Here is a 16,391-nt window from a genome sequence, read left to right as displayed (position 1 = left end):
TAGACAGTAGACCTGACATGGTCACTGCACCTCACATGTAGACAGTAGACCTGACATGGTCACTGCACCTCACATGTAGACAGTAGACCTGACATGGTCACTGCACCTCACAGTGTGTCAAGTGGGTCTTTGATTATTGTCAAATATTTCACATAATTAAGTTATAAATACAACCATCTTATGCTGTCCAAGATCTTATCTTCACACTGCAGCCAACGACACCTTTTATCTGTTAAAATTTTGTTTTGGCTCTGACTGCAGGTAATCAGAGAATCATTCTTACAAGAATAAACTAATCATCAAATTCTTGCCCAAATTTAATGCTGTTTTTGTGCTGTTTTAATCTTAAATTGTGGTCTTTTTTCTCTTAAATTTTGATCTTTTTTCTCTTAAATTTTGATCTTTTTTCTCTTAAATTTTGATCTTTTTTCTCTTAAATTTTGATCTTTTTTCTCTTAAATTTTGGTCTTTTTTCTCTTAAATTTTGATCTTTTTTCTCTTAAATTTTGGTCTTTTTTCTCTTAAATTTTGATCTTTTTTCTCTTAAATTTTGATCTTTTTTCTCTTAAATTTTGGTCTTTTTTCTCTTAAATTTTGATCTTTTTTCTCTTAAATTTTGATCTTTTTTCTCTTAAATTTTGATCTTTTTTCTCTTAAATTTTTCTCTTTTTTCTCTTAAATTTTGATCTTTTTTCTCTTAAATTTTGATCTTTTTTCTCTTAAATTTTGATCTTTTTTCTCTTAAATTTTTCTCTTTTTTCTCTTAAATTTTGGTCTTTTTTCTCTTAAATTTTGATCTTTTTTCTCTTAAATTTTGATCTTTTTTCTCTTAAATTTTGATCTTTTTTCTCTTAAATTTTGATCTTTTTTCTCTTAAATTTTGATCTTTTTTCTCTTAAATTTTGGTCTTTTTTCTCTTAATTTTTTTTTCTTAAAAATTGGTCTGTTTTTTCTCTTTCTTCCCTACACTCAAAATTTTCTATTTTCTTCAATGTAATTAACAGAGACATCAACATTTCCTGGGAATTTTTAAATGGAAAGCTTCATTGAGATTTATATTTTAAACACGTCAATGATATTAAAGTTATCGGATTACAAGAAATTTAACAAGATAACTTCTCAACATAGTTTTTATATAATATACATCTCCTGTATAAATTTCTGGTCAATTTTAAATGAGTGAGATATTATAGACATAAAAATTTGTTGTTTGGTTCGCACTAAATAATTAAATTCTTGAATTCAGGGAAAAATTTATTTATATTCTTAAATTTAAGCCATAAACTTGAACACCATTCACATATTTCTAACTTTTTTTTGCATTAGTGTGAGGAATTCTTCTATGTAATTCGGTTTACAAAATCCATGAATAAATTACGATAGACTGAAAACGTGCGTTTTCTTATTGTCGTGTCAGAATTCATCTTGGAACGCAAAATTTGCTTTGATAATGCTGAGTTTAACGAGTTCACTCATTATGGACACAATGTCCACAATGTCCAGACCGGGCCGCGGGGGCGTTGACCCCCGGAACTCTCTCCAGGTAAACTCCAGGTAAACAAGAGCAATACTTTTCATATTTTTCCATATTTACTAAAAAATGTTGGTTTCAAAGGAGTTTCTGATGAGTCTCATAATAATTTGTACCATAACCTTGACCATCCTTGACTTCGAAGAAGCCATTGATAACCTACTCATGCACTCTGACCAGAGACGCCCTTGCAAATAATGTGTTTATCTGAGGCTTTATCGATCAATTTACTTCCCCTTTGTTGACAGATTAAGAAAGCCTTTCACAAGTCTGAATCGAAAAAAGAGTTCAGTGTAGTGACCAACCTCTCCACTATGGCCGTGTGTGCAACCACTCCACTTCTGCCCACTGCTGTCACCTCACAGGATCTTAAACCCCACCAGGTGGTGGTTCCCCATGTTCAGGTGAGTAACAGGTGAGTCTAGGTCATTCTCAGATTATTTAGAAGGGTTTCTGTTGGTCTAGAAGTTTAAAAAAGGTGAATTCCATAGGGTACAGGTGAGTCACAGACGGTCTAGGTGACTCACAGATGGTTTAGATGTATCACAGATGGTATAGGCGAATCACGGCAAGACGTAACACCTTTCTATGACGTCTCCTGCAGTAACGTCCCACCGTTATGACGTCACCTGCTATGGCGTCACCTGTTATAACGCCACCTGTCATGACGTCACCTATTATGATGACACCTACTGTGACGTCACTACTTTCGACTTTACTTATTACATGGTCATACTTCACAACTTGATCAAAATATGTTAACCCATGTGTAAAGCTGCCAGAATTATACAGCTTTGAACATTTTCTCATATATAACCTTATAAATGCATTACATACTCCAGGACTTGAGTCCTAGAGGTGGAAAGTACAGAGTCTGCACTTTAAAGGAGGGGGTTGGGATATTGACTGTTTGGAGTGACATCTGAGCGCCTCTGCAAAGACAGTGATTATGCATGAATGATGGTGAAAGTGATGAATGATGGTGAAAGTGATGAATGATGGTGAAAGTGATGAATGATGGTGAGCGTGTTGAATGATGGTGAAAGTTTTTTTCATTCTTTTCGGGGTTTTCTTTTTTTGGGTCACCCTGCCTCGGTGGGAAACGGCCGACGTGTTTAGATATACATGTATATATATATATATATATATATATATATATATATATATATATATATATATATATATATATATATATATATATATATATATATATATATATATATATATATATATAGATATATATATATATAGATATATATACTTAACTGGTGGTGAACAGGTTTCATGCAGCTTTAATAACCCTTGTGTAGTCCATAGGCTTTAAACGCAATTAACCACGCAAATACGTTTAACATGCTGAATCACTGATACTGTCAGGGAAGCGACCGAAGGAGCGGCGGAGGAACGTATCAACGGATATTAAGTCACTTCGGTCGGTGCTTTGGGAGATACCGCCGCCTCAGACCTCAAACGCAGGCGAGTTGTTCTTATCTCCCTTTGTGAGGAAGGCAGAGAACGCTCTCTGGCTTGGCCAGGCTTACACAGCCAGCCTGGTCTGTGCTTACTTCTAGAAGGCTGAACACCTTCCACTAGTGGTTCACCTCAAGAGTGCAACTGAGATTTAAGCTTCTCTGTAGGCTGTTTTGCAAGTCTAGTGGGCACTGCATGCTCAATAAATTCTGTGCAACACAATTCAGGATTAGTGAACTGTTTAGCTCAAGTTAATGCCTGAGTGAAGATGATGTACCTGCTGGAGCTACTGCTTCTCGAAGCGGTACTTATAAGTAGTTACTTCAGCGAGCTCTGGAACCGATGCCTGTTTAGAGAATCCCTGGAGCACTCATGTACAACTCATTTCATAGTTATTTTCACTTCCTGTCTTCTGCCTTTCACCGTAAAGCGAATAATTTCATTCTGCTTCTCTTGCTCTCTTGTGTCACATCTCCCGTTGGTGATCAGCCAGTCTGAATATACTTCAAGAAGGCTGAGTAAGTTCACATTTTCTAGAGAGCCCTAGAGCTTTTAGTAATTTTCTCTTCCTTTTGTGTGCTTTTGCGTGACAGAGTTTCTACGAAACTCTCTGCTAGAGTCCAGTCGCTGTAGTTAGGCTCTTAGATATGCATAGGATTCCCGTCAGCCCACATATTTGTGGTGATTAGAGGCTGCACTGAGACGCTAGGGCTTGTTAGTATGCCTTTAGAATGTATAAATCTTCCAGGCCGTGTAATTAGGATTTGTTTCCACGTCCAGTTTTGAGGTGATCGTGCTTGCTAGGTCATCTGGCTCACCGGGCATCCAGAACTCGAGGTAACGAGAGTTTCACATCAGCCTTGTAGCACAGCTCACCTCTTCAGGTAGTCCCTGACAGCTATATCTAAATATATTCATAAATATCGTTACACAGATGATACGGGTTCATTGATTTAACTCGAAGAATATATAGGTTAGTGCACAGACAATATAACATGTAACATCAACTCTCAAAACACGAACTGTAACGTTATTCTTGTTGACTCACTCTAAACTAATACACTTATTATATGTATACAAAAAACTGCCGAAATGTATTTTCTGTTTACTAACAAATTCCTACTAAAATACTTCTGTATGGGCTTAATTAGTGGGCACATGATTTGCTTTTCATTTTACCGTTTTTCCGCAAGATGACTTGAGAATGTTGCTTAGGATCGGAATAGACGAAGGTCCTGATCGTTACTGTATTGTTACTGTATTGCTACTGTATTGTTACTGTATTTTTCAACTGGTTTCTGTGCTATGTTACGAGAATGCCTCTTCTGGTCTGATTCAAACTTTCATGGCTGGTCCATCCTACATAAAGGAAAATTTAGATGGTTATTGGACTGGTCTTGTGCCAGTTTGACAATTGTATTTTAAAAACTAGGATGTATTTCATCCGTGTGATAACTTGGAATATATGCGAGAAAGGTACATCATAATTTTCACCTGGGAACTAATGGGTAAATGGTCCCAAACCATCACACAGAAATCACTCCGTATGAAATCAAGAGACTTGGCAGACGTTGCATAGTACCTCCTATAAAAAGCAGGGGAACGACGAGCACACTAAAAGAGAACCCGATAAGTGTCAGAGGTCCCCGACTTGTCAGAACCCTCCCTTCGCGCATATGGGGAATTACCAATAAACTTCTGGCTGTCCCTAAGAGGAAAGTTGACAAGTCCTTCATATCAGTTCCTGACCTGCCGGGCTGTGCTTCGTACCTTGGACTGTATACTGCCAGCAACAACAGCCTAGTTGATGAGGCTTTAATCCATTTGGGATTAGGCTGAAAATTTAAACCTAATATTCAGTGTCAACAGTCTATGTCACACTGTTATCTGAAATACTTTCCTTTAGCCGTTAAGTAGATATTAATTTTATCTTTTCCCACAACGAATTAGGAAAATAATAAATATAAATCATTTAATTATATATTTTTTAATAATTCTTTACTCTAGCACATTCCCTAGGCTAGGAAAATAACTGGTGGGCGTTTAATAAAGACCAGTTAATTGGTTTCTGTGACAGGGCAGCAAAGCTAACACAGAATATATACACAGAGAGGTGTATTTCTCTCAGCGTATATTTGCCGAGGGTTTACTGTAAATCCTATTAAAGTATACTTGTCTGGTGGTGAACAGATTCCATGCATCCTTAATGATCCTCTTGCTTGAAACTCCCTTAACCAACCGAGCAACCAAGGTCGGTAAGATTTGTCAGGAAACATGACAAGTGTTTCCTGACGCGGTTTTTAGTCATATGATGACCCGCAGCTGGAGCATATGGTCATCTGACCGAGGCCTTCCGCTGGCTTACCCCTCCACCCTTTTAAAAATTAGGGTTATGTTCTTTACCAAGACTAACTCACCCCTGAAAAAGCATCATTTCTCCGCCTCACATGATAAAAGTACACGGAATAATCCAGCCCTGTTTCAAAGGGCTGTTAGTTTCGTATTATCAACTTGTTTGATTGGCCATACCACGGGCGGGGATAGAACCCGCGATCAGAGAGTCTCAAAACTCCAGACCGTCGCGTTAGCCACCGGACCAGTCTGGACGGTCTGGAGTTTTGAGACTCTCTGATCGCTGGTTCTACCCTGTCCGTGGTATGGTTTGTTTGCAATCGCGTCATTACGATTTCGTGAGTCTTGTTTGAGCGGGTTAAGTTGCAGCTTCTGGGCTTCTTAAAATGTGCTTATCTGCAGTTTCTGAGTTTCTTGAGATATTACGCTTCTAAGGAGTTGTTGAGCTAATTCTTCTGGACCTCTTGGGTCCAGTGATTTAGCTTTTCTTATTATCATTGGTTAGTTAATGGGATTCAAAGACTATTGACTACAATAGGTTAAGGCCACAAGTAACTTTTTCAACACCAATTGACTTTAATCCCTTAAACAGAGATTAAAGTAAACTCGGTATACATACGATGAGAGAAATACACCTCTCGGTGTATATATCATGTGATCTGTTTATTATGATTATCATTATTTCTATTATTATTACATATAAGGGAAGTGCTAGGCTTGTAGAGGTCATACAGTATCTGGACAATGAAATATAATCAGGTTCAATCTAAAGAATTTGACAACAGTTCTATTTCCCTTGTTGAAAAGTCGTCCAGCAGCATCAAGTAACCTGCCCTGAAGCGTCTAAAGATTGAGGTACATCTTAAAGGTTTCTTAAGGGAATTAATCTGCATATTCTTCTTCCTCTTGAGGGTCTGAAAATGGGTTGGCTCTGGCCTGAGTTGAGGTGCGGGGCGCTGGGTTGGTGTGATGCGGGAGATTACATTCAGGCGTCGTGCAGCGAGAGATGAATATCTTGCTTATTTTGTCGTTTAAGTTCTCGAATATACCAACGTAAATCCCCGAGAGCTGGGAATATACGTGTCATTTTGCTATATAGGCCTATTCAGTCTTAGTAAACATGAGAAGACGTAAGTAGCAAGAGATTATGTGACGCATCCTCTGTTCTACGTCATGTGACAGGTTCTCTGCATTATGTGGCAGATTTTCTGTTTTACGTTATGTGACACATTCTCCACTCTACGTTATGTGACAGAGTCTCTACGTTATGTTCTCACCTGACACATGCACAAGACATAACAAGCTACCGTTTTAGCTTGTAGCTGTCATGGCAACATGACAGCTACAGCATTAGTAAATATTGTATTTGATGTCTATGTAGACTTACACTTACACACTTGTATCTGAACCCAGGTGACGGAGGTTAAGGTCCCGGACTGCTACGAGGACCCTGAAGATGCCCTCAGCCGCCTCCCTCCACCTCCACCTCCTCCGCTCCTACCCCAGGACGAGGCTGCTTCCACCTCCTTTTCATCCAACTCCAAATCACCAAAGAAACAGTCGACGAAGTCTCCCACAACTTCTTCATCCCCTGGGAGCCCTCCTTCCTCACCTCCAGCCTCGTCCACGCCGCCTTCATCTCCTGCTGCTACTGCTGCTGCTGCTGCTGCAGAGTCGTCGTCTACGAAACCTTCGTCACCGCCTTCATCGCCTCCTTCCTCACCGCCATCATCACCTACTTCCAAAACAGCGGCATCATCAACAACAGCGGCTGCGGCGGCGACGGCGGCGACGGCGGCGGCGGCGGCGGCGGCATCTACAGCCAGCTCAGAGGTTCCTCATACAGATACCAAGACAGTAACGTCTCCCGGCAAAGTACCTCACACCAGCACAAAGAAGAAAAAGTGAAGACTTGGAGAGATTTAGTCCTCTTCTGTGTCTTATACCGAAGGCAAAGTGACTTTGCTAACGCCATGGTTATAACGAAGGCAGGAGCTGTAGTAATTTATTGTTGCAGTGTATTTATATGAAGGTGTTTGTCTGTCTGTCATGTTTATCAGTTACATTTATGTACATCAGTATCTTTTGTGAGAGATAAACAAATTAATTTATCAGTCACTGTTTTCTCCTTCAAATCACCCGATTTAAAGATTTAAAGATCTTTTAATAGCTATTAAGGAAATATTTAAGCATATATATATATAGATTACAATTTCTACTGTCATTAGCCAGTAATATTTATACCTACAAAACCCTTATAATGTACATAATTCTGTGCTGATGAGTCATGCAGTTACTAGTTAAGAGATTGAGGTTATGTATTATGAGGAGAGGATCCAGAGAGGGTGATGAAGGTGTCTCCTGGATGGCCAGATGTGTCTCACTTCATCTGAATGGACTGCTGACACTGTAGTACTGTCATGGTATGTGGCCTCTGACTGATGCTGTCACGATCTGTGATTTCTGACTGATACTGTAATGGTCTGTGACCTCTGATACTGCCATGGTCTGTGACCTCCGTCTGATACTGTCATGGTCTGTAACCTCTGTCTGATACTGTCATGGTCTGTGACCTCTGATACTATCATGGTCTGTGACCTCCGTCTGATACTGTCATGGTCTGTGACCTCTGATATTGTCATGGTCTGTGACCTCCGTCTGATACTGTCATGGTCTGTGACCTCTGTTACTATCATGGTCTGTGACCTCTGATACTGTCATGGTATGTGACATCTGATTGATACTGTCATGGTCTGTGACTCCTGACTGGTACTATCATGGTCTGTGACCTTTGACTGATATTGTCATGGTCTGTGACGTCTGATACTATCATAGTCTGTGACCTCTGACTGATACTATCATAGTCTGTGACCTCTACTGATATTGTCATGGTCTGTGACCTCTGATATTGTCATGGTTTGTGACCTCTGATACTATCATAGTGTGTGACCTCTGATATTGTCATGGTCAGTGATTCGTGACTGACACTGTAATAAACTCTTGTACGTAAAGTCATCCGGTAGACCGTCTCGGCCATACGAACTAGTAATCAACTAATCACTATTTAACAACCAATTCTTAAAGTACTGCCCAATTAGCTTAGCGTATCACCAAGAGTGTTCACTTAGCGTTGACCAGTCACTATTTCAGTAATGCTTTTATGAATTCCGTTAATGAATTCAACTGGGCGATATAATATTGCCATCACTCTTCGGTCTTTACATGCCCCCCAAAAATTTTAGCTCACAGTGCCAATTTTTTATATCATCGACACAATCTAACATCGCTTAGTTCCTCAACTGATTCATTCATCATTGCGTTATCTTATGTAGACTAATAAGACATTCGTGCAATACTTGCGAATCTTTTCTGGAGAAACATTTCACCAAGCAGTGTTTCTTTTTAGTCTCAATCACTCTGTTCACATTATCCACCGGTTTTACTCCGAAATGGATTGGTGAAACGTTACCACAGCAAAGATCGAGGAGGTACTAGTAACTCCTCCCATGGCAGACTTTGGTCTGAGACACTCCCGCGACAGGGAGCCAAGGTCAGGCCACCTCTTGGTACAGGACCAGGCGGGGCGATTATACCGACGAATCTGGAACAACAACAGTAAAGACACCCAAGAATTTCGCAAGTGTCTCATTAGTTAGCCTGTTGGTTTTGTATCCCATTTCTATAACTCTACATCTTATATGTTTAGCGTGAGGAGCCAATGTTTACAACCTATCACGTTTTCTTTCCAAACTGGATGACCCCAACCAGATCAAAATGGGTGACCCAACCAGGCCCGACAGTGCCACTTATTTCCATTGACCTCACGAGAGAACATTTTTCCCTTACAATCCAGAACACCGACTCGCTTTTCGAGCACTAAATGTTCTTTTTTTCATGTTGCAGTTCATGATTACCTCTCTCTATCGCGTCAACATTATTATTACACATATTTTCCCTGGCTCTATACACATTAAAGAGAGATTAAATGAAAGTCTTGGCACTGTAAAGCAGCGGTGATCGTGGCATGTCAGCACACGCCACTAGAACAGACACTTGGCCTATTTTACACACCTTCTTGTATTTTTAAATATCATCTGCATGTTATTATGCTTCGTTGATTTATTCACGTTGCAAAATCATGCTTAAAATCTCAGTAGTGACTACAATAAGCACCATTTTGTTTAAGGCACAGATTTATTCATTATGAAAATTTAATGCAAGGCATTATGGAGTCACCATGATCTGTGTCTACCCAACGGTCATTATGCTCTATGCATTGAGGTTCTGTATACACGTGACTAAAGTCAACGGATTTACACTGGTCAGCCATGCTGGGCGTCGGTTCAAGCGAGGTCGTACTGAAAAGCAATACGACTAACTTACGATGTATGTCCTTACGTGGTGAACAGTCTTTCTCAACGCTGGAAGTGATGTTGAAGTCTACAGAGCTGATATATAGCAGTGTATGGCACGGAGTTGTGCACCAAGCCTGGGAAGTGCCCGAGCTGCGCACCAAACCAGGAAAGTGCCCGAGGATGGTAGGAAAAAGCACATATAAGGATAGCTTTCATTAAATACACTTCACCTACAAAAGCCTGTATCAAGTACTTCATAAGGTCTTTTATAGGTAAAATTTCGCATTTAATAAAAGAACTGCTTTTGTTACACACATGTCGTTTCAAGAAACTGTCTGCACACCACCTCACTCCAGCAACCTCTGCACATTTCCATCCCTTAACTTACAACGTTGGTAAGGACTGATGTGAGGATATGACGCACCGTATATGACGCACCATACATGACGCACCATATATGACGTACCATATATCACCCACAGTAAGGTACACTTATAACCCAGTAATGTGAAAGTTTGACGCACCATGTATCACCCACTGTATTAGTGGCGCCTCAGTGATTATGCATTCGGGACAAAATAAAGTTTGTTTTTAAAGTTTTAGGAGAGCAGACGAGCTTGTGCAGAAGCTAGTGTATCGCGCGCGATACCTGTATTTTGGTCTCCAGTAATTATAAATCTCGATGAGAAAATTAATGGCATTCGACTTGAAGGAAGCACCTCAGGTGGCCTCAGGTGGCTTCTGGTCGTTACCGAAGTACCTTAGAAATAGTAACAGAATCAGTATTTGCAGGAATGGTGGTATTTGGACTTCCAGGAGACAAGAGGGAGCCTTCAAAGCTCTGGTCGTACTTTTCAAGGAAATAAAATTTCACTCTTCTGAGCTGAAATATTTTGTGCTTGGCAACAGCATGCTACAGCCTTGCTATATGATATTCGTAACTGTGATTAATTGTACAAAGGGACGACATACAAGCAGATGAAGAGTTACGTGTATGCTAGAAAACCTTTGACATACATGTCAGTAAAGGTGGTGAGTAACTTTCAAGAGTTAGATCAGTTCTTGCAAGAAAGTGAGATGAGATCCTTAAGATATCTATGTTACTTCTGCAGTAAGATATATGAAAGTTATTGTTAGGGACATAGATGAACAATTCATAAGCTTGAGGTGAAGAGGATCAAACGAAAAAAAAAAAAAACCTTGTAACCTGAGACACAATTAAGTGCTTCCATAACGTAGACACAAGTGCCCAGGAGACATTAGTTTCTTGACGCCTATTTTCTTGTTATTTTTTTTTTTTTTTTGTATTTTAGGAAGCCTTATTGTTGCTTCAGAGAAAAGTTATTTACCCTGAATGTTGCCTTCCCGTATTATACTAGAATAGTGTGTTTGACCTAAACATTTCTACCATAGGTGGAAATGTCTGTTAAAAGAGTAAGATATGCATCGCTTAAATGAAAAAAAAAAAAACTATGCATACGATCTCAGCTCAGAGCGGAAGACAGGTCAATCCGGAGTTTTTGTGTCTTCTTTCACATATCTCTTCTGACAAATTCTACGTGTATATGTAAAATATTACGCCACAATGTATATGTTAAATATTTCACCAAAATGTGTATGTAAAACATTAAACAAGAATGTATATATATAAACAAAGGCTGTGTATGTTTCAGACAATTTCCTCGTGAGTGATCCATGATTCTCTTTGGTTGTGTAAAATATGGCACCCTAGTTGCCATGTTTTAAATGTTAGTAATAACGTAACATACATGTTTATTATATAACGCCAATAACTCATACAATATATCTGCCCCATATATGTATATTTCATTATTAAACAATAGACAGCCGATTGGCGTCCATTGGATTATGATACTTGTTGTTATTATTATTATTATTATTATTATTATTATTATTATTATTATTATTATTATTATTATTATCATTATTACTATCATTATTATTATTAGCCTTAATTAAAGCCAGTCACCTCTCTGTGTCTATTATACAGTGCGTTTAAGCAGTGTGTTGATCTTACAATGTATATTACGTCATATGCATAGATCATTCTGAGGACAAAATGTACAAGAGAGTCCATGTACTCCCCTATAAACCCCTAATCCAATCATCTTTAACGTCACTTCTCTTCATCCACTTCTCGCACGAAACCTTCTCTACAGAATTTGGGAGCAATGTAATGATACAGGGCCAAGCACGGTCCTCTCCCTCTTATATGATCAGCCCTTGCACACAAATTATCTGATATATATATATATATATATATATATATATATATATATATATATATATATATATATATATATATATATATATATATATATATATATATATATATATATATATATACACGCACACACTAAACACAATGGGTTCGACTTCCCAACTAATGTTATTTTTCATGTTTACTTTATTACTGGAGTGCAGGATTAATAAAATTATTTAATAAAACAAAGTTTTTTCGATCTTTACAATTATCAAGCTGACGGAGCGTAACCGTGGATTCAAGGAGACCAGTTGGCCGGACTTGAGTCCTGGAGGGGTGGGAAGTACAGTGTCTGCACTCTGAAGGAGGGGTGTTAATGTTGCAGCTTTTTAATGTAGTGTAGGCACGTCTCTGGTAAGACAGTGGTGGAGTGAATGATGATGAAAGTGTTTCTTCTTCGGGTCACCTTACCATGGTGGGAAACGACCTATGTGTTAATAATAAAAATGATACATATATACGCATATTTACAGAGAAAGAGAGAGAGAGAGAGAGACGTATAAGGAGAAGAAATACTTAACTACATTAAACATCTCCTTTTATTATCTAAACAGCATTAATTATCCAAACATTTCGGAGTATTAAACTCCATCAGCAGTTTTAAAACAATTAAAAAAATTACCTGGATAAAATAGCCGGTCTATATTAAATATGAATATGTTCTCTTTAAGCATAATCATCAAATTTAAAATATAACTAAAGTAATGATTCAGAGAACTATTGTTATAGTGAGCAACTCCATTATATCTGTTTAAATGTTCACATTGTGATGTATTTTTTTATGCCTGAGTACAAAAAGTTTTTTAAGATATGTTTCGTTAGACTGTTTTTGTGTGCATCATTTTTATATTTTTTAAATCTGTTGAACTCTTGTTTAAGTACATTTTTTTTTTTGTATTTGATATAGACCAAAATCTTTCAACGGCATCTTGCAAAACAGAAACAATACTATCTCTCTATCTATATATCTATCTATCTATCTATCTATCTATCTATCTATCTATCTATCTATCTATCTATCTATCTATATATATATATATATATATATATATATCTATATATATATATGTATATATATATATATATATATATATATATATATATATATATATATATATATATATATATATATATATATATATATATATATATATATATATTAGAAGATTCATATATTTTTTAAATTAAATGACATTCTACTGCCAGTTTCCATAACGATGCTCCTTTTAAAGATGAGTTGCTGGTAGAGTGAACCACAATTCTCGTAACTGGTGTACAGTGTCATTCCCTGCACGGACTGCTTTCAAACGGGTGATATATACCTTGCGTGTAGTATAAATAAAAGTATACATAAAGAAACTGAGATGCTCTGCAGAGAGACTAAGATTTGCAGGAGGAGGATTAAGACCTCATGGAACTTGCTAGTAGCTGGATACAGTCGTGGAAAAGAAGTGTAGAGTAGTCGCGTGTACTCTAGTTATATTATCAGAGGTTGGAGTTGTAAAGAAAGTTTTGGTTGCAGTAATTATAATGGTTAATAGGGAATTGTGGTGGTGCATGAGAGAGTTTTCATTGTGGAAGAGGACGGTGGTAGTAGTCATCGGACTTTTAATCATGAGTGTATACCTATTACTGTGTCAGAGTCCGGGTATAGTCATTCCATTGTATACTGGTATCATAATGTTTCTGAGGCTGAGTAATACAGCTGGAGGAGACATTACTGCTGGCGCTTCGAGTTGAGGATGACGTTGACTAGAAGCTCCAGGAGGAGGACGATGCCACCAGCCAGACACCCCAGCAGGAGGACGCAGAAGGGACCCTGGAAGTGTTCCAGTGTCAGCACAACCTGCCCTTCCCCGCTCTCATGACCTCGTTCCTCAGCCTCACCTGTGTCCTCTTCTCTCTCCATACGCTTAAGAGTCTGTTCCTCAAAGATTAAATCCTGGAAAGCAAAATCAATTCAAATATTTGCTAAAAGACACAATTACATCATCAGGAACGTCCTAAAATTATAATAGATTCAAAGACTCGATGATGATGATAATATTTGACTATAATCTCTCAGTGTGTCTCTTTCTGCATATATGTATCTCAGGGTAGAGGAAGGTGTACCCACCTCCAGCCACTTCTGCACCAGCCCGCCCTCCACCACCCGACTGATGAGTTCGTCAAACCTGCCAATAATATTACGTCGACTCAGAATTTATCATCATTTTAAATTTACGCAGTGAATTTCTTATATAAGAGCAAAGAAAAACATTTACTTGTAATAAGAAAATAAATTAATGGCTACCCCAGAAACTCAAGGACATTTATGTGAATTGACGCATGTAGCGCGTCTGTCCCGTGTCTATTGGAAGGAGGTTCGAGCCTTCATCACTCCCTGCGATGAATGCTTCATGTATAAGTTTCGTAGTTCACAAAAAGACAAGAAGAAATATAAAAAAAATATTTGGTACATAAGGGTGAGATAGGAAAATGCTTTTCAGTACAGCAGCAGTAACTTACAAGTCAGCTTCTGAATGGTGATTCGGGTATCTTTAGTTCAGGACGTTTCGTCAGCCAATGACTTTTTAGTTCATGACAGACACGATATATAGAGACAGTGGAAGATGAGGTAATTAGTCTCTCAGTCTTGTAGAACTGTACAGAGAAGACAGTGAAAGATGACCTGAAATCGGGGTTCAGTACTTTAGTCTTGATAAATCATCTCTATTTAATTAAAAAAAAAAGCCACTGGTTGGAGAAAAGTCATCAAATAAAAATTCCCAAGTATTTCACAGGCGACTAATTCGGTACCGTACGAGTATACTATTATTATTGTGATCCTGATGTGAGATGTTATGCTTCCTCGTTATATCAGCATCTATACGAGTCAAAACAATAATTAGAAAAATAAGATCCTTTTATATCAACTTGGAGTTTTAACCGCAGAATGTTTTACAGTATAGCCGTCCAGCCTAGTTGAACTGATATATTCTCTTTTGGTCAGAGACGACTAAGGATCACTGAAGTGAATATTCTAAACACAAAAATACCTCTCTGCAGTGTGAGGTATTTTCCACACACTCTCTCTCTCTTTATATATACATATATATATATATATATATATATATATATATATATATATATATATATATATATATATATATATATATATGAATGTGTAAATTCAAGAATTATGTGGATTAAAGTAAAGGTTGGATGCGAGAAGTGGGTCATAATAAGCGTGTATGCACCTGGAGAAGAGAGGAATGCAGAGGAGAGAGAGAGATTTTGGGAGATGTTAAGTGAATGTATAGGAGCCTTTGAACCAAGTGAGAGAGTAATTGTGGTAGGGGACCTGAATGCTAAAGTAGGAGAAACTTTTAGAGAGGGTGTGGTAGGTAAGTTTGGGGTGCCAGGTGTAAATGATAATGGGAGCCCTTTGATTGAACTTTGTATAGAAAGGGGTTTAGTTATAGGTAATACATATTTTAAGAAAAAGAGGATAAATAAGTATACAAGATATGATGTAGGGCGAAATGACAGTAGTTTGTTGGATTATGTATTGGTAGATAAAAGACTGTTGAGTAGACTTCAGGATGTACATGTTTATAGAGGGGCCACAGATATATCAGATCACTTTCTAGTTGTAGCTACACTGAGAGTAAAAGGTAGATGGGATACAAGGAGAATAGAAGCATCAGGGAAGAGAGAGATGAAGGTTTATAAACTAAAAGAGGAGGCAGTTAGGGTAAGATATAAACAGCTATTGGAGGATAGATGGGCTAATGAGAGCATAGGCAATGGGGTCGAAGAGGTATGGGGTAGGTTTAAAAATGTAGTGTTAGAGTGTTCAGCAGAAGTTTGTGGTTACAGGAAAGTGGGTGCAGGAGGGAAGAGGAGCGATTGGTGGAATGATGATGTAAAGAGAGTAGTAAGGGAGAAAAAGTTAGCATATGAGAAGTTTTTACAAAATAGAAGTGATGCAAGGAGGGAAGAGTATATGGAGAAAAAGAGAGAGGTTAAGAGAGTGGTGAAGCAATGTAAAAAGAGAGCAAATGAGAGAGTGGGTGAGATGTTATCAACAAATTTTGTTGAAAATAAGAAAAAGTTTTGGAGTGAGATTAACAAGTTAAGAAAGCCTAGAGAACAAATGGATTTGTCAGTTAAAAATAGGAGAGGAGAGTTATTAAATGGAGAGTTAGAGGTATTGGGAAGATGGAGGGAATATTTTGAGGAATTTTTAAATGTTGATGAAGATAGGGAAGCTGTGATTTCGTGTATAGGGCAAGGAGGAATAACATCTTGTAGGAGTGAGGAAGAGCCAGTTGTGAGTGTGGGGGAAGCTCGTGAGGCAGTATGTAAAATGAAAGGGGGTAAGGCAGCCGGGATTGATGGGATAAAGATAGAAATG

At 38.1% G+C, this 16,391-nt stretch overlaps 2 protein-coding genes across 5 annotated transcripts in view; one reads left to right on the top strand and one right to left on the bottom strand.

Annotated features, from left to right (window-relative positions):
- The window catches only part of LOC128684057 (uncharacterized), a 513,285-nt gene extending 501,451 nt beyond the window's left edge, over positions 1 to 11,834 (top strand). For 3 of the 4 annotated variants that reach the window (XM_070091274.1, XM_070091283.1, XM_070091277.1), the window contains 2 exons: positions 1,780 to 1,935; positions 6,767 to 11,834. In XM_070091274.1, coding sequence (XP_069947375.1) covers positions 1,780 to 1,935; positions 6,767 to 7,261 — 651 coding nt within the window. In that variant the 3' untranslated portion in view covers positions 7,262 to 11,834. Of the gene's footprint in view, positions 1 to 1,779; positions 1,947 to 6,766 lie in introns of all 4 variants that reach the window. The other variant, XM_070091290.1, reaches the window with a different exon arrangement.
- Positions 11,835 to 13,272: 1,438 nt separating this feature from the next.
- The window catches only part of LOC128706508 (glutamate receptor ionotropic, delta-1-like), a 44,014-nt gene continuing 40,895 nt past the window's right edge, over positions 13,273 to 16,391 (bottom strand). Inside the window, exons 9-10 of the mRNA XM_053801398.2 lie at positions 14,109 to 14,166; positions 13,273 to 13,934 (exon numbers count right to left, since the gene is read on the bottom strand). Of these exons, the coding sequence (XP_053657373.2) occupies positions 13,710 to 13,934; positions 14,109 to 14,166 (283 nt within the window). The 3' untranslated portion in view covers positions 13,273 to 13,709. The remainder of the gene's footprint in view (positions 13,935 to 14,108; positions 14,167 to 16,391) is intronic.

This window comes from Cherax quadricarinatus, chromosome 3, assembly GCF_038502225.1.
Source record: "Cherax quadricarinatus isolate ZL_2023a chromosome 3, ASM3850222v1, whole genome shotgun sequence".
NCBI lineage: Eukaryota > Metazoa > Arthropoda > Malacostraca > Decapoda > Parastacidae > Cherax > Cherax quadricarinatus.
Note: the sequence above shows the minus strand (reverse complement) of the source record. Positions and strands in the feature narration are given on the sequence as shown.